General features: G+C 47.9%; 1 protein-coding gene across 1 annotated transcript in view; it reads right to left on the bottom strand.

The window, feature by feature from the left end:
• LOC144785703 (NXPE family member 4-like) overlaps positions 1 to 26,909 on the bottom strand; it is a 162,520-nt gene that overhangs the window by 38,367 nt on the left and 97,244 nt on the right. Inside the window, exon 7 of the mRNA XM_078664489.1 lies at positions 3,651 to 3,712. Coding sequence (XP_078520615.1) covers positions 3,651 to 3,712 — 62 coding nt within the window. The remainder of the gene's footprint in view (positions 1 to 3,650; positions 3,713 to 26,909) is intronic.

Raw genomic sequence — 26,909 nt, 5'->3', positions numbered from 1 at the left:
TGCGACTAGACCCTAACGATACACGGCCCTTATCCACCACTTGCTGGGCCTGGAGCAAACTGAGTCCACTCCTAGGCTCAGGCTCTCTATACTTACCCAACCTCCCATTACCTCAGAACCCACTTATGCCATCGACGTCTGAAATAGTAGTTCAACACACACTCCGTAAGCTAGAATTGCACAAAATCGCAGTGTCCATGGCTGACCTGGCTACACGGGCGAGGATGTCCCACATGGACAAATTCATTGTGAACAGACTGCTTGGTGCTCTCCACTCGACAATCTCCTCCTTCCCCTCCCCAAACGAGTTCACTCCTCTTACAATAGCTAATCAGGACGGCTCGCACCTCGGGCCAGATGTACGACCGTTCCAAATTGTGACTCATAATTTGCGCTCAATTACGAGTCACAAATTGAGAGTCACAATTTGGAATTCGCAACAGTGTCAGAGACACTGATTGCAATTCCCAATGGGGTCGCAAAATAAGAGGCTCATGAATATTAATGAGCCACTCGCAATTTGCGACCCCATTGGGAATGGCTGGCCCTCCCTGGGCTGGTGACCTCCATGTCTGGGACTGCTTGTCAATAAAGCAGTTTTTAAATGCAGCCCGTTTTCCTTAAAGTAAAATGGAATGCATTTAAAAAAAAAAAACGTATGAAACCTTTTCCTTTCAGTTTTTTAAGGGCGAGTAGTGGTACCTGGGACCACTGCCTGCCCTTAAAAAATTATTTTAGAGCCAGTCACAACAGGGACGGGGTACCCTCGGGACGCCTTCCCATTTGCCACTCCATTACGACCCTCTTGAAGAGGGCGGTAAATTGCGAGTGTTTTGCGACCGCAATTGCGGTTGCAAAACATTCATACATGGCTAGAGACTCGCTATTAGAAAGGGAATGCCCCTTCCTAATAGCGAGTCGCAAAACACTATTTTGCAAGTCGCAACTTTTTTGCTAGTCACAAAATAGTGTTTGTACATGGCCATGTACGTTTTTGCATGTGCAAGCGGGGCACAAGCCTGTTTGCGCATGCAAAAACTGGTTGTGCATCTGGCCCTAAGTCACTGAGTTATACCGGGTGTGCATGGCACTCAAACAAGTAAAAGACAGGGGAGCACGACGCCACTGGGAAGAGGATCTTGGACGACCCTTAAACGACAAAGAGTGGACCTGCCGTCATGAACACATTAGGAGGGTATCCCCCAACCAGAGCCATAAACTGCTTCACTTCAAATTCATTCATCGAATATACGTCACACCGGTGGAATTGGCCAAATATGACCCCTCTAAAACCGTCCAGTGGCCAAAATGCCAACTCTTCAATGCTGACTTTGCACACATGACATGGACCTGTCCTCTCATATCTGAGTACCGGACCACAATATTTCAGGCGCTATCCAATATAACCTCCACGCCACTTGCTCCCTCCCCAAATCTGTTCATTCTGGGAAGAGTCATAGACATCCCACTCAGTCACCGCAGATTCATAGCTACAGCACCACTGTTAGCCAAAAAGGAAATCACATTACACTGGGGCTCCAGACTGTGCCCCACGGAGGAAGCATTGCTCCGCAGCATGGCATACTGCGATACGCAAACTGAGATATACTCCTGACCTGTCCTCACCCCCCTACCTCACGGCACGAGGATATATGGCATATACACCGCCTTTACCTACAAACACTGCAGCATGATTCCCCATCCCCTGCGCTTTCAACTGAACAAGATAGAACATCACCCACCACCCGCCACACCCGCGCGGACAACTGCCCAACAGGGATACACCATCAACAACTCAAGCTTTATTCAACATTGAATGTCATAAAAGCATACCACAATAGAACCATATATCAAAAGTTTATAAAATGATGAATACAATAAAAGTATGTATTATAAGAATGGATTAAAACCGTTAAAAAGCTTATACATATTATTGTTAATAAGAATTGATGCTAAAGGGTATTAGACAGTTTGAAAGTTCCATCTAGAATATCAAACGCCTACATCATTCGTTTTGGAGCAAGGAGCTTAGTTCTAATTCTCTACATCCATCCTACAAACTTTGTCATTGGGACCGCACACAATACAGAGGAATCAGTACACAGTATTCACACATTAATATAGGGATTGCTTTACCAGCTAGGACTAGTGCATCTGTGGGAATGGCAGCTAGAAAACTGACAATGCCACTAATGAAAAGTGAGAATAGTGTAGGCGCCAGGACACAGCCTTGGCGTACTCCCATCTTGACTGGGAACCGGTCTGTCTGGTTTCCATGAACCCCCCCCCCCCCCCCCCCCCCCCAGCGTATTTGGGCAAAGATATTTTCATGGACGCGAACAATTAGTCGAGCTACGACTTTCTGGATTGAATCTATAAGGCTTATCGACCTGTAATTCCCCAGTGAGGATTCGTCTCTCTTTTTTTGTAGATCGGGATGATCTCCGCCCCTCGCCAGGTGTCCGGGATCGGGGCTCCATGAGCAATAGCATCTGCTAAAATCATAGTATACTGGCTCCAATTGACCTTATTCTGGAGGAAGATGTCAGCAGGCACTTTATCGATGCCCGGGGCTGTCTCGCTGGTAATAGAACTCTGGGCCATATGTAGGAAGCCTATTTGCGCTTGCAAATGCAGAAATTTGCAGAATTTCAGAATTTGCGATCGCAATTAGGGCAGTGTGCTATGTAGCACGCATAAACCCACATGCAAAATAAGGAACCGCAAAATTTGTGATTCCTTATTTTGCTATTGCATATAAGGAATCTCAAATTGCGATTCCTTAAATAAAATGTAGAAAGCACCCAAGTTGTGTGAATTTTGGCTTAAGGAATCGCAAAATACCACCAACTTCAGGTTGGTGGTATTTTGCGATTTCTTTGAAAAATGCACTTTTTGGCATTTTTCAAAGTGCAATGTGGGTCACATACATGCCCTTAGGGAATGTATGTGGGCCACATGTGCACACATGTTAATTTCAGGGGTGCAAAAGGGTGTACTATTGACACCCTTACAACCCTGAAATTGCATTCTCAATTTGCGATTCTCTAATTGAGAATCGCAAATTGAGATTGTCTTCCTATTAATTCCTATGGGTATTCTAGCCCATAGGAATGAATGAGAAGGTATTCCTTATTTGCGAATCTCATTTTGCAATTTACAAATAAGGAATAACTGGGATTCGCAAAAATATTTGCTAATCCTACTTACATTTCGTTTTGCGATTCTCTAATTGCGATTCCCTAAAAATCTCAATTTGAGAATTGCAAAACAAAAATTACCTCCATATGCCCCTCTGTTACATCAACTAGACTAAAAACTGTGTCGGCCGGATTAAAATAAACCCGAATAGGTTTGTAGCCCATGTTGTCTTTGTCTGCATATTGATCTGAGAAAAACTTTACCCACATTGCTGGGTCCGCGTGATTTTGGGGAGATCGCTTCCGCAATGTACTAATTTCCTCATGTTCAGTTCCTATTACGGACACTTTTGCTCGACTTACCTCAGCATTGTGCCTTATTTTTCCATTCCCTCCGAAGACAATGGCATTGCAGCCTCCCCACTCTATTTTCTCTGCTCTTTTTTGCTTGTATTTGTATATCAAACAATAAAATCAATAAAAATGGATACATTAAGAAAGAAGACTCACTTGAACACTGAATGACGTTGAGGTCCTGTAAGCCATGAGGGATGGCAGCTCTGATGCGAGACCTGGAAGAGGAAGAGAAGAAGAAGGAATCAGCACGTTGAACTAACCCCAACCAAGACGAGCATGTCTACTACACCCGCTCTGCTACTGGGGAGACCCAGCCTGCTTTGGGAGTGTTCATGATGGCGCCCACTCCACAACTGGGAGTGCTTTGGATGGAAACCTGTGGGGCATATTACCAACAAATAGCGATATTTATCACTAAGTAGGGTTAGCGGCAATATTTTTATCGCCGCGCATCACCGGTTTTTATCGCTGAGATAACTTGCTATTAGGAAGGTTTATCTCAAAAGCGTATAAAAATCAGGCGAAATGCGTGAATATCGCCTAGAATACAGCGATATTCACGCATTAGCGATGTAATGCTCTTAGCCATGTTATCCACCTCCCATTGGATAACATGGCTAAGAACTGGCAGGCGTTAGTTTTTGGCGATAGCAGGAATATTTCCATCGGTACGCCTGCCATGCTAATAGACGATAGCGACGTTAGTGACTGCTTTCAGTCGCTAACAGGTTGGGTACGCCCACTTTGCAGGTCATTAGCGATAAATATCGCTGACATGCAAAGCGGGCCCCAAACCGCTCGCTATCGCCTAAAAGCTGTCGCTAACATCAGTTAGCGACAGCTTGCTAATAGAGCGATTGAATTATCGCCGCCTAAACCGGCGATAATTGCCTATCACCACCCTTGGTAATATGCCCCTGTATTCCCTGGAGTCAGAACTGAAAAGATCAGTCCTAACAGGGAGGTTTGCTGGGGTTGGACAGTCCTTCTTGGGAGTATTGCTGATGGGTCAGTCTGTCCTGTGAGTAGTCCTGAAGCTAGCTAGTGTGTCTCTGAATTAGTGATGAGACTCACTTTAATCTGGGAATATTACTCATGAAAGTGCCGGCCCTGAGAGTAACACGCAGACAGAAACCTAGTGCTGATGTTTTGTTGAGGAGCACCACGCTACGCCAAGAGCTATAGTAGACTGCCTACCGTCCACTCGAGGAGCACCACGCTACGCCAAGAGCAATAGTAGACCGCCTCCCGTCCACTCGAGGAGCACCACGCTACGCCAAGAGCAATAGTAGACCGCCTCCCGTCCACTCGAGGAGCACCACGTTACGCCAAGAGCAATAGTAGACCGCCTCCCGTCCACTCGAGGAGCACCACGCTACGCCAAGAGCAATAGTAGACTGCCTCCCGTCCACTCGAGGAGCAGCACGCTACCCCAAGAGCAATAGTAGACTGCCTCCCGTCCACTCGAGGAGCACCACGCTACCCCAAGAGCAATAGTAGACTGCCTACCGTCCACGTATTACTCATGAGTTCTGATCAACGTTCCATTAACCAGCATCTCTGAACTGAGGGGCATATTTACAAGAACTGACACATCGGCAGCAATGTGCCAAATGTCTTGCGCTCGCGTCGGACAGGGCTCCTTGGTGCGGGGATCCAGGGATGCGTTAGAAATGCTGACGCTTCTGTGAGCTCAAAAGTGGCGCATTGCTGTCGTTGGTCATAGGACTGAGGCAACTACAGCAATAAACACAGGTGATTCCCATGGTAAAGCCAGGGCGTCAATTCCTACGCCTGTTTTGAAGAGGTATAGGAATGTTGACACATTCAAGGCTTAGAGTGAAGCAGTGAAAACTGGTAAATTTCACTGCGTCAGTCCTAAGCGGCTTTTTATGAGGGAACGCCCCCCCCCTGCATACATTATACACAGTGCAGGTATAATATGGCGCAGACCTGCACAAGCGGACGCATTGGGCCCGATCCGTCAGTTTGCAAATATGGGGCAATGTGGAGCCCTAAATACCCTGGAAGGGGTAACCTCCTGCACAAAAACAATCCTGAGAGGCATTCTTCTCTTCACAGCATGCAGCACACACAGACAGAGGAAAAACAAGGAGAAATAAAGATATTTCTCATCATTACGTCTCCCCTGGGAAGGCGTAAGGTTTTAGTGTTTTCCCAGGTTTGCAAGTCCTTGTAAATCTGAGAATGCGTCAGAAACCGTGGGAGTTGAGTGGGAAAACCCACCGCAACGCCAATAGCACACCTCCCTTGCGCAGAGTGAGGCAACGCAGCATTGTGCACTGCGTTGTCAACGCCAATAGAGCACCTCCCTTGCGCAGAGTGAGGCAACGCAGCATTGTGCACTGCGTTGTCAACGCCCATAGCACACCTCCCTTGCGCAGAGTGAGGCAACGCAGCATTGTGCACTGCGTTGTCAACGCCAATAGCACACCTCCCTTGCGCAGAGTGAGGCAACGCAGCATTGTGCACTGCGTTGTCAACGCCCATAGCACACCTCCCTTGCGCAGAGTGAGGCAACGCAGCATTGTGCACTGCGTTGTCAACGCCAATAGAGCACCTCCCTTGCGCAGAGTGAGGCAACGCAGCATTGTGCACTGCGTTGTCAACGCCCATAGCACACCTCCCTTGCGCAGAGTGAGGCAACGCAGCATTGTGCACTGCGTTGTCAACGCCAATAGCACACCTCCCTTGCGCAGAGTGAGGCAACGCAGCATTGTGCACTGCGTTGTCAACGCCCATAGCACACCTCCCTTGCGCAGAGTGAGGCAACGCAGCATTGTGCACTGCGTTGTCAACGCCAATAGAGCACCTCCCTTGCGCAGAGTGAGGCAACGCAGCATTGTGCACTGCGTTGTCAACGCCCATAGCACACCTCCCTTGCGCAGAGTGAGGCAACGCAGCATTGTGCACTGCGTTGTCTTACTGCAGATGTTTTAAGCCTTTCAAGGCCACGCAAAGTGGCTTTGCCTGGATTCATAAATCTGACTTAAAGGCTTGCGTCACGCACGTACCACTGTGCGTGGTACACATGTGATGCATACCTCGTAAACATGCTGCTTAATGTGTACGAAAACCATGGATTAGCAGTAGCATCACCTGGTTTCATTCTTCCTCCTGGGGATAAACAGATTAAAAGTAATTGACAGACAAGAGCTAAAGTTTATGTACAAAGTGTCTGGTTCCCCTGAGGGAGTGGAGGAGACTCAGTAGTGGTTCAATGCAAAGACAGGATCTAACTGATCCCAGGCACAAGAGGGCCCAGTGAGGTCGACTGAAAGGAGGTGCTCTGCTTCTAGGGGAGTTTTATATTAGAAGGTATTAAGGCGGGTCCAAGGAGGAGGGAGTGTGTGAGCTAACGTGACTAGACCTGGCACAGAGCATATAAGACCCATTGCGCGCCCTGCCTTGTGTGCCCTGCCTTGTGTGCCCTGCCTTGTGTGCCTGCCTTGTGTGCCCTGCCTTGAGTGCCCTGCCTTGAGTGCCCTGCCTTGTGTGCCCTCCTTGAGTGCCCTGCCTTGTGTGCCCTGCCTTGAGTGCCCTGCCTTGTGTGCCTGCCTTGAGTGCCCTGCCTTGAGTGCCCTGCCTTGTGTGCCTGCCTTGAGTGCCCTGCCTTGAGTGCCCTGCCTTGTGTGCCTGCCTTGAGTGCCCTGCCTTGAGTGCCCTGCCTTGTGTGCCTGCCTTGAGTGCCTGCCTTGAGTGCCCTGCCTTGTGTGCCTGCCTTGAGTGCCCTGCCTTGTGTGCCCTGCCTTGAGTGCCCTGCCTTGAGTGCCCTGCCTTGAGTGCCCTGCCTTGAGTGCCCTGCCTTGAGTGCCCTGCCTTGAGTGCCCTGCCTTGTGTGCCCTGCCTTGAGTGCCCTGCCTTGAGTGCCCTGCCTTGAGTGCCCTGCCTTGAGTGCCCTGCCTTGAGTGCCCTGCCTTGTGTGCCCTGCCTTGAGTGCCCTGCCTTGAGTGCCCTGCCTTGAGTACCCTGCCTTGAAAGCCTGCCTTGAGTGCCTGCCTTGTGTGCCCTGCCTTGTGTGCCCTGCCTTGTGTGCCCTGCCTTGTGTGCCTGCCTTGAGTGCCCTGCCTTGTGTGCCCTGCCTTGTGTGCCCTGCCTTGTGTGCCCTGCCTTGTGTGCCCTGCCTTGTGTGCCTGCCTTGTGTGCCCTGCCTTGTGTGCCCTGCCTTGTGTGCCCTGCCTTGTGTGCCTGCCTTGAGTGCCCTGCCTTGTGTGCCCTGCCTTGTGTGCCCTGCCTTGTGTGCCCTGCCTTGTGTGCCCTGCCTTGTGTGCCCTGCCTTGTGTGCCTGCCTTGTGTGCCCTGCCTTGTGTGCCTGCCTTGTGTGCCCTGCCTTGAGTGCCCTGCCTTGAGTGCCCGCCCAGAGACTTTCTGTCTGAGTTTCAATCCTGACAAAGCTTCCAACAGGTAGTTTTAAAGGTTGTTATGTTTTGCTTCTACCCAAATATCAAACTAACCCCCAAGACAATTATCTTTTCTCCCTTGAAGACAATTGCACAAGCCAGATCCACAACATCCTCTGAAAATGCTTCAGGGACCAGGGGAACTCCACAGATGAACACAAACACATTATTTAAATTGTTATTATTTGGAGGTGCAAGACACCCTCACTTCCTTCAGGGCAGGCTCTTGAATTACACGTTTAATGACTAAGGCAGCGCCTCCCCAGAACTCTACTTCCTCTCTCCACAAAGAATGGTCTACCTGTCAGGGATGTCTCTGTGGAGAGGTGTGGTGTAGAGGCCAGGGCAGCTGACTTCAAAGCACAGGGTTCACGGTTCAATCCCCGGCTCCGGCAGCAGCTCAGCTTAGCACCATGTGACTCTGGGCAAGAGCTCACTTAGTTTCCACGACGGCCCCCAGTGCCTTAAGACCCGTAAGAGTGAGTAGTTCGCGCTTTACAAATACAGATTTACATTTACATTTCTATCACACCCTCTGGCCCAGGTCTCAGAAAGAAAGTCCATGTTCCCAGTATTATGCGAAATCAAAGAAAACAGTGCCCGTGTATGTTTGGCCCGGGAACAAAGATTTACAAAAGCAGCCGTACCGCGAATGTGCGAGGAAGTATTAGGGCAGAGACCTGAGGTGGCTACAAAGAGCACAGACTTGGGAATATAGGACCCTCCTTATTGAATATATATTGTTAGTGTGCATTTGAGATGTCATCAGTGATCTCATAAATTATGTCATAGAACATCTCATGAGTGATGTAATACGTGAGGTCCTAAGCAGTGCGTGACTGGGCACAAGATATAGTTAGCTCAGCTAACCATAACTTCTGAATTTCTATGTTTTCTTTAGTTCAAACTGTTATTGTTGTCACTTTCATTTTCACCTAAATATAATGCTACTTTAACCTTTTTTTTCTGGGAAAATATATATTACCTACTGGTGATCGAAAGTAGGTAGTTGTAGTTAGGACCATGTTTCCATAGGAAAAGAGTTTTTTTTACTTACCTATTTATTTGGCGCTCTTTGACGAATCTTCAAGAAAGTTTCTAAAAAGGTGTGTCGTTGATTCTTGTTGCACATCAAAAGTTGCAGCGTGATACGTCAAGCGGGGCTGAGAAAAAAGGGGTCAAACAAAGGTGTGTTTTCCATGTTCATTCTCATTGGACCTTTAGTAGAAGCTGCAGCCCAAAGCGCTGGATGTAATTACACCAAACTTGGCAGAACGGTGGATTTGGTTATGTAGATCACACGTTCAGTTATTTAGAGAAAATCTGTTCAGTGGTTGTTGAGATTTTTTTATTTTTTTTTAGTTAGTGATATCTGTGGCTGCCACGACTTCGTGAAAAAAGACTAGCTCATGGAGGGAAATGCAGAGGTCTTATTGGCTGCCAACATTTCAACCAGGAAGTGTCGGCAGCCATTTTAGGACAAGGTGTCAGCCCAGTCCCACAAAAACTTTTTTTTTTAAAAAGAAGAAAAGTAGCAGGGTAGGAATGCCCTGACCCCCTAAAGTTGGGCTTGTGGTCCTAGAGGGAACCCGCAAGGTCAAAAAAGCATTTAAATAAAAAAATTCCCATGAATTTGTGAAATTTGCAAATTTGTGGAAAAAATATTTTTTGAAAGGAGCATGGGCTCATGCGCTTGTCTTTAATTAGCACCAAGGTGGGCCAGAACCCCCTCATAGGACTTATCAAAGCCTAGTAGACCGCCACATCCCCGGGGGACTGTTTATAGTGTATGCAGGTAGACCCATCCTGGGTACCGCCACTGCCCCAGGGCAAAAGTAATTAAATAAATGGGGGGGGTGCTGCGTGGCCCCCTCAGCTCCAGGGACCGCAACCTCCATGTCCACGGGGCACTGCTTATAAGGAATGTGGGTGGGTCCGCTGAGCCTGCCCGTGCCCCGAAATCGGCCCTGGGCAGAGGGATGTGTTCCCCCCCTTCACCATTGGATAATCTTGGGCCCCAGGGGATGGGCTCCCCGGGGCTAAAGTGCTCCAGGGTGCCATTCAGTCCCGTCCCCTAAAAAAAAACTATTTAGAGAATGCTGGCCCCGGGGGAAGCTGCCAGAACCCCCACCCCCTTTCTGAACCACTCGGCAAACACAGCTCCTGGTGCCCAACTTGTTGAGTTTTGAGGGATGAAGTCTTCTTTGCTGCTGAGGGGGGACAACAAACCCTTCTGTTGCCTCCAGTAAGTCCCACACAGTGGGATTGCTGAGAAGTCATCAGAGGGCCCCCTCCTTTCTCCACCACTCTGCAAACACGCCTCATGGCACACTACTTGTTGGGTGATGAAGTCTCCCTGTCTGCTAAGATTCTATGGGGACCAAGAACCCCTTCTGCCTTCACTAAGTCCCACACAGTGAGATTGCTGAGAGCTCGTGGGAGGCCGTCACCTTTCCCCACTAGTTAGGAAATAGAAATAACAGAACCCTAGAAATTCAGGGCCAGATGTATGACCCGTTTTTGCATACGCAAACGGGTTTGCAAACCTGTTTGTGCATGCAAAAACCCATTGGGACAGGTACATAGCCTATTTAGAGAGTCGCATCTTTTTTGCGACTCGCTAAATAGATTTCGCATCTCGCTATTTGGAAGGGGCGTTACCTTCCAAATAGCGAATTTCAAAACCATGTACAAATGTTTTGCTACCGCAATTGAAGTCGCAAAACACTTGCAATTACCACCTACTTCAAGTAGGTGGTACTGCATTTGCAAATGGGAAGGGGTGCCAGGGGACCCCTTCCCCTTTGTAAAATTATGCAAATGTATGTTTTAGGAGCAGGCAGTGGTCCCAGGGAGCACTGCTTGCCCTTAAAATATGAAACAAAAAAGTTTCAATTTTTTTAAATGCATCCCATTTTCCTAAGTAAAACAGACGGCATTTAAAAAAACAACTCTTTTATTTAAAAGCAGTCCCAGACATGGTGGTCTGCTGAGTCCCGCAGGCCACCATCCCTGGGAGGGCTGGCATTCCCAATGGGCTCGCAAATTGCGAGAGGCTCATTAATATTAATGAGCCTAGCAATTTGCGACCCCATTGGGATTTGCAAACAGTGTCAAACACATTGTTGTACATTTCATTTAGTGCCTCACAATTTGCGACTCGCATTGTGTCGCAAATTGCGAGGCGCTAAATAAAATGGCCGTACATCTGGCCCACAGAAAGAAAAAAAAAAAGATTACAGGGATGTTATAGTTAGGAAATAGAGGGGCCTATTACCAACAACTAGCGATAATTATCACTGTGTTGGCTTAGCGGCAATATTACTATCGCCGCCCTTCATCCTTTTTTATCGCTGAGATACCTTGCTATTAGCAAGGTTTATCTCAGGAGCGATAAAAAACAGGCGAAATGCGTGAATATCGCTGTCAATACAGCGATATTCAGGCATTACCGTGACAATGCTCTTAGCCATGTTACCCACCTCTCATTGGATGACATGGCTAAGAACTGGTCAGGGCAGGCGTTAGCTTTAGGAGATATTCGCGCTTAGCGCGAATATTTCCAAAACAACGCCTGTGTTGATCATAGGAGATAGCGATGTTAGCGACTGTTTTCAGTCGCTAACATCTTGGCACGCCCACTTTGCATGTCATTAGCGATAATTATCGCTGACATGCAAAGTGCGCCCCTAAATGCCCGCTATCGCCTACAAGCTGTCGCTAACTGGTGTTAGCGACAGCTTGGTAATAGTATGGCTGTGTGGGTCAGTGGATGTGCCAGTGGTATATGGGTGAGCAACTGGGTAATGCAAAAGCTGTGTAGGTGAGTGATGGGGTATATGAGTGACTGTATGGGTAGGCGAGTGAATGTGAGAGTGTCTTTATGGGTGAATGTGTGCTTGTGTCAGGTGAGTGAGTATGTGTTACTATCTGTATGAGTACGTAACTCGGGGTGTGTAACTGTATGGTTGAGTAAGTGGCAGTGTAATTGACTCTAAGGGTGAGTGACTAGGTGTTCGACTAGCTCCATGAGTGATTGACAGTGTGTGAGTGGCTGTGTGAGTGGCTGTATGAGTGGATATATCAGTGGCTGTTTTAGTGTGTGAGTGGCTGTGTGAGTGGCTGTATGGGTGACTGAGGGGATGTGTGTGTAGACCTATGAAACAGTGAGTGAGAGTGTGAGTATGGGTGTGGGTGTGTCAATGGTTTTCGGAATGGTGGTGTGGAAGTTGGAGGTTGGAGTGGGTGTATGAAAGGGAATACGGGCGTATGAGTGGTATCCCCATCCTCTCACCTCCTCTGATACTTGTAAGGGAGCTCGTTCATCGATCCCAATGGTGATTGATAAAAGCAGCTTATTATTATTCAGCGAAACCGATGCATTGCCACTGCTTGTTTAACTAGTAGTCCACTGTGATGGAGATAGGAGGCAAGGGCGTCCAACCAGCTCTCAGGGATCCTGCTGTGTCAGACTTACTGAAGGTAACAGGAGGGCTTCAGGGACCCCAAGAACCCTCAGCATCCAAGAGGGCTTAATTCCCCAACTAGTAGGGCGCCAGGAGGCGCGTCTGCAGAGTGGTGCAGAAAGGGGGCATGGCCTCCGAAGACCTCTCAGCAATTCCACTGCATGGGACTTACTGAAGGTAACAGGAGGGCTTGTTGGTCCCCAATGACCCTCAGCAACCAAGGGGACTTCATCGCTCACCCAGTATTGCATCAGGAGGCATGATTGCAGAGTGGTGGAGAAAGGGGGCATGGCCTCCAAAGTCCTCTCAGCAGTCCCATTGATTGGGACTTACTGGGGTTAGCAGGGGGTGTGTTGGCCCTCAAGGACCCTCAGCAACCTAGAGGGCGTAATTTCCCAACCAGCTGTGCTCCAGGGAGCGCGTTTGCAGTGTCATGGTAAAAGGAGGCGGGCCTCTGGCCACTTGCTAGTTGTTTTTATCTTTTTGTTTTGTAATTTATTAGGGAGAGGGGCTTCCATGGCCTTTGACCCAGAGGACCCCATCCTCCGGGGGCCAGCCTTCTTAAAAAAATTATTGTAAAACCTAAAGGGAGGGGTACCGAGCGGCCCACTTTCCAGGCCTATTTCAGCCCTGGGGATCGCAACACGCTGGGCCGGCCTCTCTTGTGGTTGCGCTGGTCGGACCTAGGGCCTCCACCTTGTTGTGGACCACGGGCCTCATTGCCCAGTGGTCCCTGCCAGTTCTCCACCGCCTGCGGAAGCTGGCATTGCTTTCACAGTGACGGAGCTGCTGAACATGCAGCTCCCTCTCTGTGAAAGTAACCTGATCTGCTTCCAGCAAGCAAGAGCATTTTAAATGCTACGGCTTGGCAGGAGAAGGTTGAGGAGTGTCAGGGGCACTGACAGACTGATATACGCCCTTAGTGATGGGGCCCAGCTAGTCGGATTGTAATAGAGTCCATGGCAGCCTAGCCATGCCACCGCTGACCCCAACCCATGCAACGGATACTACCGCTTGTTTCAGTGACCACACTTGGTACTCCATGACTCGTGACGGGGAGGTAACTTTCATCACAGACATCAGACAGTGTGCTAGTCCTTGACATCCTTTGCAGGACTTGGACCACAAACAAAAGACAGGCAGGATGAGGCGTTGCCATCACTCACATATCAAACGGTCACAGCCCCACACCGCTCCTGACTCCACAACCTTCCAGTCAGTGCATCTCATCTGCCGCACCAGGTCAAACTATCCACTAAGCTCCGGCCACAACAAAAATATAGTTGAAGAAATAATCAACTCATCATCACCTCATCCATCCTTCACATGAGCAGCACATGGAGTAAGTGCTGGAATGTCTCCCTTTCTGGGGGGAATGCATCGCTTCGCACACCATGAAGAGTATCCCCAGCACATGCATGTATACCAGGTACAATTGCATTATGGCAATGGGAGCACATGTAGTAAGTCTCATGACATTCACAGTAGTGCGCCTGGAAACCTTTGCCTGGGACCTGTTTATAGGAGTACTACGCGGGTGCAGACCTGCTACTCTTCTTTGTGACTTGGCACTGTAGTAACGAGCCACACCAATGTCAAGTAACAACTTGACTTTATTTATTTATTCAGAGTAAAGTAAACTGTGCCTCCAGCGTGCCAGAGCGGGCTAGAGTCTGTCAACATTCTATTGCAGCCTTCACCTGAAGGTTCTAGGGTCAAACCATTGTGTAACAGGGACAGAGGGGGGAGAGAGGGAGAGAGAGAAAGACAGGTGGGTTACAACACATCTTCCTTCCTAAAGCAAGAGGAAAGAGAGTAAGGAAAGGAAGATAGGAGGGTGAGAGACACAAGGACCAAAACCAAAAGAACATGTAGGCCTTGCGCAGAAGACCCTTAAGCATATCATAACTTAAATGCAAAACCATGGTAAAGGAACCCAAGTCAACACATGCCATATTCCTTGTGCCAGAATGGAGAGTTACGGGATCTGGTTCCTCTCCTACCCCTACCCACTTCTCAGCTGGGGCTCTGATAAAGGGACCTTCCCTCTCCTTGGTTGGTAGCTCTTGTGCGGGCATGCACGACTTGGTCTTGGCTCCACATTTTACCTTCATTGAGTATGACCACATTTTTCTTGACTTCACTGATATTCTTGGGAGCCATGAATTTGTCACCTCCCATATTAATCTTTGCTGGTTTCCTGATGTAGACACTTTGTCCTGGTTCAAAGCTCCTTTCCTTGGTTCCTTTCTTTGTGTCGCACCTCCTCTTATATTTGTCTTGTTTGTTTTTGATTTTCCTGCTGATCTCTTCCTGGTTAACTACTGTCTGTACTTTAGATCCCATCCAATTAGGCGATAACTTTGAACCTGCTTTTCTACCTCTTAATAGTTCAAAAGGCGAGAGACCTGTCGTTAAATTTGGTGTAGTATGGTAAGACCATAACATCATGTCCCTGATGGCGTTCTCCACATCTTTTCCTGACTTGACTGCTAGCTGTATGCACCCCTTCAGCATGCGATTTGCTCATTCCACCTTTCCATTCGCTCTTGGGCAATACAGGGGAGTACGAATGTGCCTTATTGAGTTATCCTTCAGAAACTCCATAATCTCCTCTGAGACTAGTTGTACCCCATTATCAGTGATCATGGTTGCTGGGATGCCCTCTCTTGAGAATACCTCCGATAAGAACGAGATAAGAGATTTCGTGTTGATGTTATGCACAAACTTGTGTGAGATCCAGTTGGAATAGTAATCAATGAGTACCAAGATGTACCATTCCTGAGGGCCTTTCATATGTAACGGACCAGCTATGTCAAATCCAAGCTTATCCCATGGGGCACATGGAACCTCCACTGGTACTATGGGTGCATGTCTTGTTATTTTGGATTTGTCACTTAAGCTACAAGCGTGACAATCTTTCACTTTCTCTTCCATATCCCAATCCATTGCTGGAAACAAATATTCAGCTCTTAGTCTGGCTTTATTCAGACTACGGCCTAAATGACCTTCATGTGATAAATCATTGATGTGGTTTCTTAACCCCTCCGGAGGAATCAATTTCCCTGATTTAAGGAGGAAGCTTCCTTCTACTGATAGCTCATCCCTCACATTCCAAAATGGCTGTATATCCGCTTCTAGCTCCTTGCATTTGTTTGGCCAACCCTTTAGGATGTAATTTTTCACCCTCTTTAAACCGTCATCTTGTTCCATATGAGTCTCCCATTGTTCTTTGGTGATTGCCGCTAGATTTACTTCTAAGACCTCTTAATTTTTAATGTTCTCCTCCTCTTCTCCATCCACAGGAGACCTTGATAAATAATCTGCTACTTTATTTTGTTGACCTGGAATGTATACTATCCTGAAGTGGAACCCTTGAAGTCCCAGTAACCATTTTGTAATGCGTGGGGTCATGCTTCCCATTTGTTTCTATTGGAACATTGACACCAGAGGTTTGTGGTCCGTATGTACTTCGAAAGGCACTCCCCACACATAGAATCCAAAGTGTTTAATGGCCCAAATCACTGCAAGCGCCTCTTTTTCTACCGTTGAATAGTTGGATTCTGCCCCTGTAAGTGCCCTTGAAGCAAAGGCGACCATTTTCACTGTATTGTTAACTCGTTGAGCGAGTATGACCCCCGACCCCTTGTTGCTTGCATCTGTTGAGATTATGGTTTCATTTTCCATATTGAAATTACCAATGAAAGGTGCTTCAATAATAGCTTGCTTTATTTTTGTCAATGCACACTCTTGCTCTTTGCCCCAGCTGAAAATATTTTTAGTTTTGATCAAATCTCTGAGCGGTTGAGACATCATTGCAAAGTTCTTGATATATTTGGCCATATACTCCGCTAATCCAAGGAAGGACTGTATTTCCTCTTTACAGGTGGGCGTGGGTGCATCTCTCACCGCATTAACTAGGTCTATCTTCGGCTTGATGCCCTCCTCTGAGATAGTGTGTCCCAGATAGTCCACTGAGCTGAAACCAAGTTTACACTTACACTCTTTAGTTGTGAAACCCACCACTCTGAGTTTTTCCAGGACCTTCCTTGCATTTTCGTTGTGCTCTGCTTCACTTGAGCCAAATATCAGGATGTCGTCCTGAAAACACATTGTCTTGTTACAGTCTCTTAGAGCATGTTGCTTTCACAAAGACAAGGGAACCCGAAAGGTATGCCATAGGGACCTTGGGCAGTATCAATTTACAAAAAACAGTGGTCTCTACATGTGGACAAGATAACATACAAAAATCATTAATCATACACCTGAGTATGTCATTTGTCCAGACGGACAAGAAAATTTATTTTAAATGTTCTGGTTGATAAAGTGAATTTTAAGAACCAAAAAAAGATAAGTGGGCACAGCCGTGACCCACAACAATCAAGACAAAACAACAAAGAAATGGCCAAAAGGGCAAAGCGAAAATCTGTCTGCATACTTGTGGTCAGTGCTACAGACTCAATCTCTTAAACATAACCATACCATTGCATCAAATAATATAGCATTATCATATTGCATATGGGGTTTTTTAGTCGACGACGTTTCGATGCCTTTTTAAATTTGTGACATCATCATCAGGACAAGAATTATCAACATTATTGTTTTGTACAACAGTTATTAACACAATGCCTATTATCGCATTAATGTTGGTTTCCTCGTAGGTTCAGGAATACTGATGAGTAAACGCTGATAGATGTGCTTTCTTTCACATCAAGTCCAGGGCTTCCATCAGGTTTGTATGGATTTGCCAAGAAAGGAGCGTGATGGCTCAATTTGTGATGGCCGGAGCGCTATGGCGAATACGGCAGTCCGATGGGATCGATCTCCGTTAATGCGATAATAGGCATTGTGTTAATAACTGTTGTACAAAACAATAATGCTAATTGATAATGCTATATTATTTGATGCAATGGTATGGTTATGTTTAAGAGATTGAGTCTGTAGCACTGACCACAAGTATGCAGACAGATTTTCGCTTTGCCCTTTTGGCCATTTCTTTGTTGTTTTGTCTTGATTGTTGTGGGTCACGGCTGTGCCCACTTGTTATCTTTTTTTGGTTCTTAAAATTCACTTTATCAACCAGAACATTTAAAATAAATGTTCTTGTCCGGCTGGATAAAAGACATACTACTTATCAGGTGTATGATTAATGATTTTTGTATGTTATCTTGTCCACATGTAGGGACCACTGTTTTTTGTAAATAAATTAGAGCATGTTGCATCACCCTTTGAAAAGCTGAGGCGGCAGACGCCAACCCAAAAGGCATCCTTAGAAATGTGAAATTTTCAAACGGTGTTGTGAAGGCTGTCAACGGTTGAGATTCCGGATGTAGCTTTATTTGATTATACGCTGATGATAGATCCAGCACACTAAAAAACTTGGCACCCTGAATGGTACTGAGCATTTCATGTATTCGGGGTAGGGGAAATCTGTCAACCAGGATGTTGGCATTCATGTCCCGCAAGTCCACACAGAGTCTGATGTTCCGCCCCCTATCCTTGGTTGTGATAACGACGGACGCCAACCATGCTGCACTTTCAATTTCAGTGATGACCCCTTGATTTACTAATTTTTCTAACTCAAATTTCAATGGTTCCCTCATGAGCAAAGGAATTGAGCGTGCTTTATGCACCACTGGCACTGCACCCTTCTTCAAGATTATTCTGTGAATGTAATTCTTCATTGTGCCTAGGTTTTCACTAAACACATCCTTACATTTCTTGACTAAGTCTGCCCCTACCCTGGGTGGTTCCACCATTAGGACCTGTTCTTTATTATTTGGGTCTAGTGTGATCCCTAACTCCCTCTGGTGTTTCCACCCCAGGAGACTTGAACCTTGAGTAGGGATATACACCTTTCCCACAGTGTTTCTGTTTTTGAACGAAATTCTCATTGTACCCATCCCTTCTAAAGGTATAGGTTCTTTATTGTAACTAGAAGGGCGTATATCTGCTTTCTCTAACTTTAAATTAAGTTTTGAGAATTTTTCATCAAATATCTTCTTTTCTATTAGAGTGAATGGTGAACATGAGCCCGCAAACACTTGATTTTTTTCCCCATCTAGACATATATCACATTTAGGATAATTGATATCTTCACAAACATTTTCATCATCAATTTGAAAAACATACGTTTGGTCTGTTTCTTCCTCTTTTCCAAACATTCCATAGCATGAACTTTAGGACTGTACACTTTGCATGCCTTAGAATAATGACCTTTCCTATTACATTTTCTACACATGGCATTTCTGGCTGGACACCTCCAATTATTAGCCAAGTGATTTGGGCTCCCGCATCTAAAACACTGTAACCCTTCCGTTTTATTGCGTTGTACCTCTTTAACCTTGTCTCCCACCTTACATACTGTGTCTTCCTTAGAAGGTGTTACTTGCTCCAATTTACTTCTGCTCTCCCCTTCATGAATGCTCATCTCTTTCATGCACAAAGCTGTGTGTTCTAAGCCTTTTGCTATACTCAATGCTTCATCTAGGTCAGGATTTCTTGTGAGTAACTCTTCCTGAATCTTTGTATCGTTGTTGCATCTCACCAGTTGGTCCCTGATTAATGAATCTGTTAGGACCTCAAACTCACAGGTAGCTGATAAGCCTCTTGTTGGACTTGCCCCTTCTGGCAGGTTCACCCCTAAACGTTTTGCCTTTTAGTGTTACATAATTATAATGATTTCTGGTCTTTGCGCACTTTAGCACTGTGGCGCAGTGTAAAGTGCGTGCGCTCTCTGAGTGCGTGTGTGAAATTGGCCTGCCCTCCCATGGGAATGCATGGGGAATGTGTGTGTCCATGGTAATTCCTGATGCGTGGGGAGTGCAGGTGCGAGTTTGGTATGTGCGGACTCGTGTGATTAAATGCTGCGCGATGATGTGTGCGGCGTTATTGTGTCTAGTGTGGAAGTGCCACTTCTAGGAGTTGGCCTGTCTGTGCAGTGAATGTGCTGGCTTGTGATTGGCTGGGGCTGGCTGGTGTGCCTGGCTCCTGGAGTCAGGATGAGTCTGCCCCGGTGGTGAAGGGGAGATCTGCATGTTGATGGCTGGGGAGGAGTGCACCTGGGACCTGAATAGGGCTGGGTTTTCCCCCACAATGCTGGCTCCACCCCCTGTGGTGTGTCTGATGTCCCTGACCCTGTGTGGAGGAGTGTGGCTCAATGGTTAGAGCGGCAGACCCTGATGCAGAGTTCTGGCCAGGGACCAGGGTTAGATTCCCGCCTCGGCGGGGTCTCGGGCTCAATTTCCTCTGACCTGTTAATTCTCGCCTCGGTGCCTATTCTAATCACGGGCCCCACGCTGCAACTCTGGGCAATAGCTTGCTTAGCCTCCACACCGGCCCCAACAGCACTAAGCATGCCTGGCTTCACCCTGGGGGGTGCCCAGGAGTGGACACTTCACAGGGAAAGCCAGGAGGGGTTCCACAGCAGTATGAGTATCAGCGCCAGGAAGCCGCATAGGCGACACCGCAAGGTGACCGTCTCGTGACAGTGCGCTCTATATGTACCATGACATCCTGTGAATAGGCAGAGGGGCTGGGCAAACAAAGTGCTCAGGAACCAGTGGTATCTGGTTCGCCCCTTGCCTGCACCTTTAGACAAAAGAATTGTGTGCATAAAAAGAGGCTAGGACCTCTTGTAAAATGTTCTTTTTTTTTTTTTTTTTTTGCGGGGTTTTATATAGCGCGAACTAGAACCGAACCGAATCAGTTATCAGAGCGCTTTACATAGCACCAGTTACATTACATGAGGACACACTTTCATTTTAGGCACGGGGAAATTAAGTGATTTGCCCAGAATCACAGGGGTTTTTTGGCGTCGTTACCGAGACTCGAACCCAGATCCCCAGGTCCGAGGTCGAGCGCCTTAGCCGTTAGGCCAACCCCTCTCCTTCTTGTTTCCTGACTTGAATCTACCAGGGGCGTGCTGCTGCTGGGGCCCAGGGGAAGGCTTGCCTCCCTGGGCCCTGCCCAGCCCCTGGATGCCTGATGGAGTTTCCTTTGTTGGGAGCTGCTTGCTCCATCTTTGCTGTCCAGGACTTCTTGGGACCATGTTGCCCTGTTGGAGTGAGTCTCCTTTTGCCCCTAGCGCCAGGGAAGTGCTCTTATCTTAATTTGCCTTTCATTAGGGGAGCTTACCCCTCATTGCGGCTATTTTTCATACTTTATTGCAGGTGCCCACCCTGCATTATGGCCGCTTGCCTTGTATGGATTTGGCCCATGCACAGGTGCCCACCCTGCGTCTTCATTTAGGGGTCATAATTTCCGCGGGTGCTCACCCCGCTTATTGGCATCCTTAACGGGTGCCCACCCCGTGTCCACATTTCTTTTGCCCACCGAGGGAGCCTACCCCTCGTGTCTGCCCGGGGAAACGATCGCCGCCGGGCAGGCATGCTCTTTGACTGGCGGCAGGCGGGACTCGGGTGCCGTGAGGAGAATGCCGCCTGCGAGGCTCTCATGAGTGAGAGAGCCCCACCCGCTGCGGTAATGAAGCCTGGCCGAGGCTCCCATCAGTGAGGGAGAGCCCCGGCCGATCGAGAAGAAAGGACAGCGTCCCCCGCCGCCTCCGGAGAGCAGCCGGTGAGAAGAGCTGCTTGGAGGGAGGGGGGGGCGCCAGATTGAGGCACCGCGCCGGTGCCTCGCACAGACCAGCCCCACTCGGCAGAGGGCTGCTCCAACGACTGGCCATACTTGTCTATTATGGGCCCAGAGGGGCCAATGCTTGTTACTTAGGGAGCCCGAGTGCTTCAGGGGGCCATGTGTGTTATTAGTGATGTGCTGAGCCCCTTGGCTCCAACAAATCCCACCCCCATTTTTTGCAGAGCCTAGATGGCTCCTGGGGACACCGTATTTCTAGAGCCAGATGGTTCAGTGTGGCGCAGTTTGTCCTGAGGGGCCCATGTTTCCCCCGCAGTTCTTCCCAGGGGCAGAGCTGATTTCCAGAGCCCATGTGGGGCTCCAACGTGGGGCACCTTTGTTTATTTCTAGAGCCTAGAAGGCTCCCACGTGCGCACCCTTGTCCTAGGGCCAGTCAGAGCCCTTGTCGCAGTTTGCTTCCCAGCTACCCAGCAAGTAGTGGGCAGCTGCACCGTTTAGGTATTCTTTTTAGGGACATGTACTTTGGACTCAGGAGTGAGTCGCACTCCGTCGCCCTACTTTGGCCTTCCCCAGCTGCGCAGCACTTAGTGCCAGCTGCAGCGTTTAGGCCCTGTTCTTGTCCTCAGCTGCCCAGCAAGTAGTGGGCAGCTGCTACGTTTAGGTATTGGCACCGTGGCGCAACCTGGACTTTGATGTGAGTTATGTGCTAAATATGATTTATGCGCTAATGCTTTGGGTGTTAGGAAATGTACTGTGTGTAGTATGTTTTGCACACCCTGTGTTTTCCCTACACCGCTGAATGTGTTTTATGCGTCATGTGTTTTCCCTACACCGCTGAATGTGTTTTATGCATCATGTGTTTTACCTACACCGCTGAATGTGTTTTATGCGTAATGTGTTTTCCCTACACCGCTGAATGTGTTTTATGCGTCATGTGTTTTCCCTACACCGCTGAATGTGTTTTATGCATCATGTGTTTTACCTACACCGCTGAATGTGTTTTATGTGTCATGTGTCTTACCTATACCGCTGAATGTGTTTTATGCGTCATGTGTCTTACCTACACCGCTGAATGTGTTTTATGCATCATGTGTTTTACCTACACCGCTGAATGTGTTCTTATGCATCATGTGTTTAGCTATTAGCCTATACCCCTAAATGTATTTTTATGCGTAGGTGGTACTTACCTTTTACCAGTGGTTACTGGTCGTGTGCTACATTTGCTATTTGGTGCTTAAAACTATCTCCAAGGGCTTGATACTGCGCTTGCCCCCTGACCAGAGTCCCAGGTCCAGTGGACTCTATTGTGCCTTCCCTGCCAAGTTGCTAGTACTTGTCTGACCTCCAGGTGCCGCTGGAGCCCCGCCTGCAGTGTGCCTCGCTCACCCCTCTTTGCAGCCCATGCCTGGCCGCCCTAAATGCTTCGAGCCGCGCCGCTCTCCTCTGAGGCGCGTCCGCTTCGCTGGGCCGCCCGCATCCTGCCCCCCTCCTCCTCTGAGCCGCACAGTTTGGTCGCCCCAGCCTCAGAAAAAGCCCGGAGCCCCCTTTGGGAGTAGAGAAACGCCCGCGCGCTTGTAGCGTACCGGCCGCCTCCCGCCCGCTCCGGTCTGCCGAGGAGGTCACTCGCATTGTCCCACGCCACCAGAGTGGAAGGCACGGTCCGTACCCACCGCCAGTTATTATATGTTCCATGTTCTAAAAGTGTTACTCCTACAAAGTGCTTATTCCTGACAGTGGTCCATGTGGCCCTGTCCAATGTATATAATCCCCTGTAAATTCTGCCCATGCCACTGGCACATTGTAAAGTCTGTGTTTACTATCTGATGTGTTTGGTAATACAAAGGCTATTTTTATATATACCTTGTGTGGAGTTCCTTTTGTGGGGTGCCTTGGATGTTGTTGCTGGTGGGTGCGTGCGCAAATACTTAACTTCCATTGCCTCCGGGGTAAGCCTTACTGCTCGTGTCACGCTACCAAGGGGGTGAGCAGGGGTTAACTTGGCATGTAACTCCCTTGCCCTGACTAGAGTGGTGGTTTCTGCCTGGTTTTGGCGCAAGCCTTAGCCAACCAGAAATCCCATTTCTAACACCTCTCAACCCAGCAACATATGAAGTTACTTTCTCATCTTTTTTTCTGTGCCCTCTCTAAGACTATATTAACTTTCACTCTAAAATGGGCCTCTAATTTTATTAATGTATATTCGTAAACATTTGTTCCTTCCACCTCTTGCTCATTTTCGTCATCTACTAGTCTTCCTGTAATGTCCTCATAGATCTTCCTCCCTTGTATGCCCAGATTATGTAGGAGAATATGTTGCTTTCTTAAATGTGAAAAGTTGCCCCCACCTATAGCTATCAAATACGATTTGAATATTCCTTCCCATCTCCTCCAGGGTATATCTGGTTCCCCTAATTCATTTAGAAAAGGAGGGGGTCGACTCATTCCTGCTCCAGCCATTGCCATATATGAAGAGTGAGAGACCCAAGGCAACTAACAAATGAAAAAAATGGCAGAATTATTGCCAACCCACCAAGAAACAGGAAGTCTGAACAGTAAATTGCACAAGCGCAGTGGGAAACCCTAGAGTAGGTCAAGTATGCCCAAAAAACGATTCAAAAGCTCAAAATTAGAGTGTAAAACCACCTTTAACCCTTGCACACCACCTTAGGACGATTAGCCCTCTTTCTATTGCTGGTTATGCTCGTGTCCGTCAAAGCTACCCGAAGGCGGGAACTTCCTCTGAGGAGGTGTCTGTGTGAGGAAAGAGCTGCCTGTAGCGGGACCGCGAAGATTCTGCAGCTCATCAAGTCAATTAAGCCCCAAGGAAAGAAAACCTCACTTTGTTTACCCCATCAGACACCGCTGTGGAGTAGGGAACGTCGATCACAATAATTAACACCCGCATGCTTCATAGGCTTCACCCGCCTGACTCCTCTCCTCACACCAGTCTCCACCCGAATCTCCGTCTCCAACACGGTCTCTGCCGGGATAGGGATACGCGGAAATGCACTGACACTCGTACTCCTGTCAGGATCCCAGAACGTCTGGAGATACACTGCGGCCACGGTGAACTTCAGTCCAAGTAGGCAGGACAACGCACACCTCACGAAACTTATGACGATCACCTCACAAAAAAGACTGTCCGGTAAAGCGCTTGATCACCGATTAATCACTCAGCGAGGCTTGCCACATGCATTCCTCACCCCAGACGGCTTCCGCTAACCTTCGTCCTTCGTCCCGCTGACAACGGAGGGTCCACTTGCCTCACATCAGCCGAGCGTTTGTGCGCCACTGAGGTCTGCTCCTTGAAGGCTATACATGAGATAGGCACAGCTACGGACTCCTGATAAGCCGTGTTCGACCGCCAGTGTCCTCCAGTGATTTCCGATCCGCTAAATAAAGCTCCCATTGTGGCAGAAGATCAACACCCATGAACTTCGGGCATCTAGCAAGACGTAGCAATTTCAGGGGAAGGCACAGCGCTGTCCCTGTCACAGCGTCCCGACCTGGTCGCCAACAAGGTGTAGTAACGAGCCACACCAATGTCAAGTAATAACTTTACTTTATTTATTCAGAGTAAAGTAAACTGTGCCTCCAGCTTGCCAGAGCGGGCTAGAGACTGTCAACATTCTATTGCAGCCTTCACCTGAAGGTTCTAGGATCAAACCATTGTGTAACAGGGACAGAGGGGGGAGAGAGGGAGAGAGAGAAAGACAGGTAGGTTACAACAGGCACCCAAGAGAGGTTGTTCCAGACAGCTAAGAGAGCGTCCAAGGCAAGATCAAAGAGTCCAGACTGTACCTCAAAGTGTCCAAAGCAAGGTCAAAGAGTTTAGACTGTACCTGAGAGTGTCCAAGACAAGGTCAAAGAGTTTAGACTGTACCTGAGAGTGTCCAAGGCAAGGTCAAAGAGTTTAGACTGTGCCTGAGAGTGCCCAAGGCAAGGTCGAAGAGTTTAGACTGTATGAGAGTGGCCAAGGCAAGGTCGAAGAGTTTAGACTGTACCTGAGAGTGTCCAAGGCAAGTTCAAAGAGTTTAAACTGTACCTGAAGATGTCCAAGGCAAGGTCGAAGAGTTTAGACTGTACCCGGGAGTGTCCAAGGCAAGGTCGAAGAGTTTAGACTGTACCCGGGAGTGTCCAAGGCAAGGTCGAAGAGTTTAGACTGTACCCGGGAGTGTCCAAGGCAAGGTCGAAGAGTTTAGACTGTATGAGAGTGGCCAAGGCAAGGTCAAAGAGTTTAGACTGTATGAGAGTGGCCAAGGCAAGGTCAAAGAGTTTAGACTGTACCTGAGAGTGTCCAAGGCAAGGTCAAAGAGTTTAGACTGTACCTGAGAGTGTCCAAGGCAAGGTCAAAGAGTTTAGACTGTACCTGAGAGTGTCCAAGGCAAGGTCGAAGAGTTTAGGCTGTACCTGAGAGTGTTCAAGGCAAGGTCGAAGAGTTTAGGCTGTACCTGGGAGAACCAACCGGTCTAAGGAGACACCATACTTCCTGAGGTGAGGAAGGGTCCATGGCACATTACAGCTATTTATTTGAAAGGTTTTATATAGTGCTAGCGACACCCGAGGGTATCAGAGCGCTTCACATCAACAATGAGAATAAACAGGAAAGTAGCAATAAACAATATATGAAGCAAATAAAACAAAAACATGAAAATGAAGGAGTCATTTAAAATAAACATATCGAGCAGCGTGCATATAGCGTGAAAGAAAACAATGAATACAATATAACAGGGAGGACTAAGTGGACAGTCTCAGGGGGGGAGACCAAGGATCTAATTACCCCAAAAAATTTGTGAGAAGGTGAATTTTAAGGTTTCTCTTGAAGCTGTCATAGGAGGGGTTGCATCGAAGGTTTATGGGGAGGGCGTTCCAGATGGTTGGGGCCTTGCCAGAGAAGGATTGGGATTTAGATGCGTTTTTTTTAGAAGAGGTGGTATGAGAAGAAGAGTGTTGGGGCTACTCAATGATCGGGCACTGCCAGCTTTTTTGAGTTTAGTTGAGAGGTATGTTGGAGTGTCCTGATAGAGGGCTTTGTGTGTAATACATGCAATTTTATAAGAGGATCTGCCTTCGATGCAGAGCCATTTAAGGGTCTTGAGGGCAGGGGAGATGCGGTCAAAACATTTACCGCTAGTTGCTAATCTAGCAGCGAGGTTGAGGACAGATTTGATGGGGGCTCGGTGGATTTTGGGAGTTCCGGAGAGAAGGGCATTCCCATAATCAATTTTGGATAGGACTAGAGATTGGATCATTAGTTTGAAGTCGTCAGCCGGGATAAAAGGTTGGATTTTTTTGAGATGGCGGAGTGTGAAGAGTGCACTTTTTGCTGAGTTCTTTACATGGGAGTTGAGTGTGAGTTTATTGGTGATGGTGATGCCGAGTGATTTGACAGATTCGGCGAGGGAGAGAGAGCAGTTTAGGGCATTAAGGTCAGCGATCCATGTTTGGATGGGTAGAGGGTTATTTCTGGTAGAGAAGAGGGTGATCTCGGTTTTGTTAGGGTTGAGTTTAAGATGGTTGTTATGGAACCATGTTTGGATCTTCGTTAGAGTAGTGTTAAGGAGTAGGATGATAGTTGATTTTAGTTTGTTTAAGTATGAGGGTAAGGGGTTCCATAAAGAGGTTGAAAAGGGTGGGGAAAGGGTGGATCCTTGTGGGGCACCTAGGGAGACAGAAGTAGGTTTAGAGAGGGTGTTTCGTATTTCAATTTGTTGGGTTCTATGTTGGAAGGAGGATGTGAACCAGGAAAGGACAGTGCGATTAATGCCGAAGCGATCTTTGAGTGCATTGAGTAAGGTTGGGTGGTAAACTGTGTCAAATGCAGCGGTAAGGTCAAGGAGGATGAGTAGGTAGCTCTCGCCCTTGCCCAGGGCTAAGTGAATATCATCGACTATGTCAAGCAGTGCGGTTTCGGTGCTGCAACCTTTGAG

This window comes from Lissotriton helveticus, chromosome 10 (assembly GCF_964261635.1).
Source record: "Lissotriton helveticus chromosome 10, aLisHel1.1, whole genome shotgun sequence".
In the NCBI taxonomy this organism is placed as follows: Eukaryota; Metazoa; Chordata; class Amphibia; order Caudata; family Salamandridae; genus Lissotriton; species Lissotriton helveticus.
This window is presented reverse-complemented; position numbering and strand designations above follow the sequence as displayed.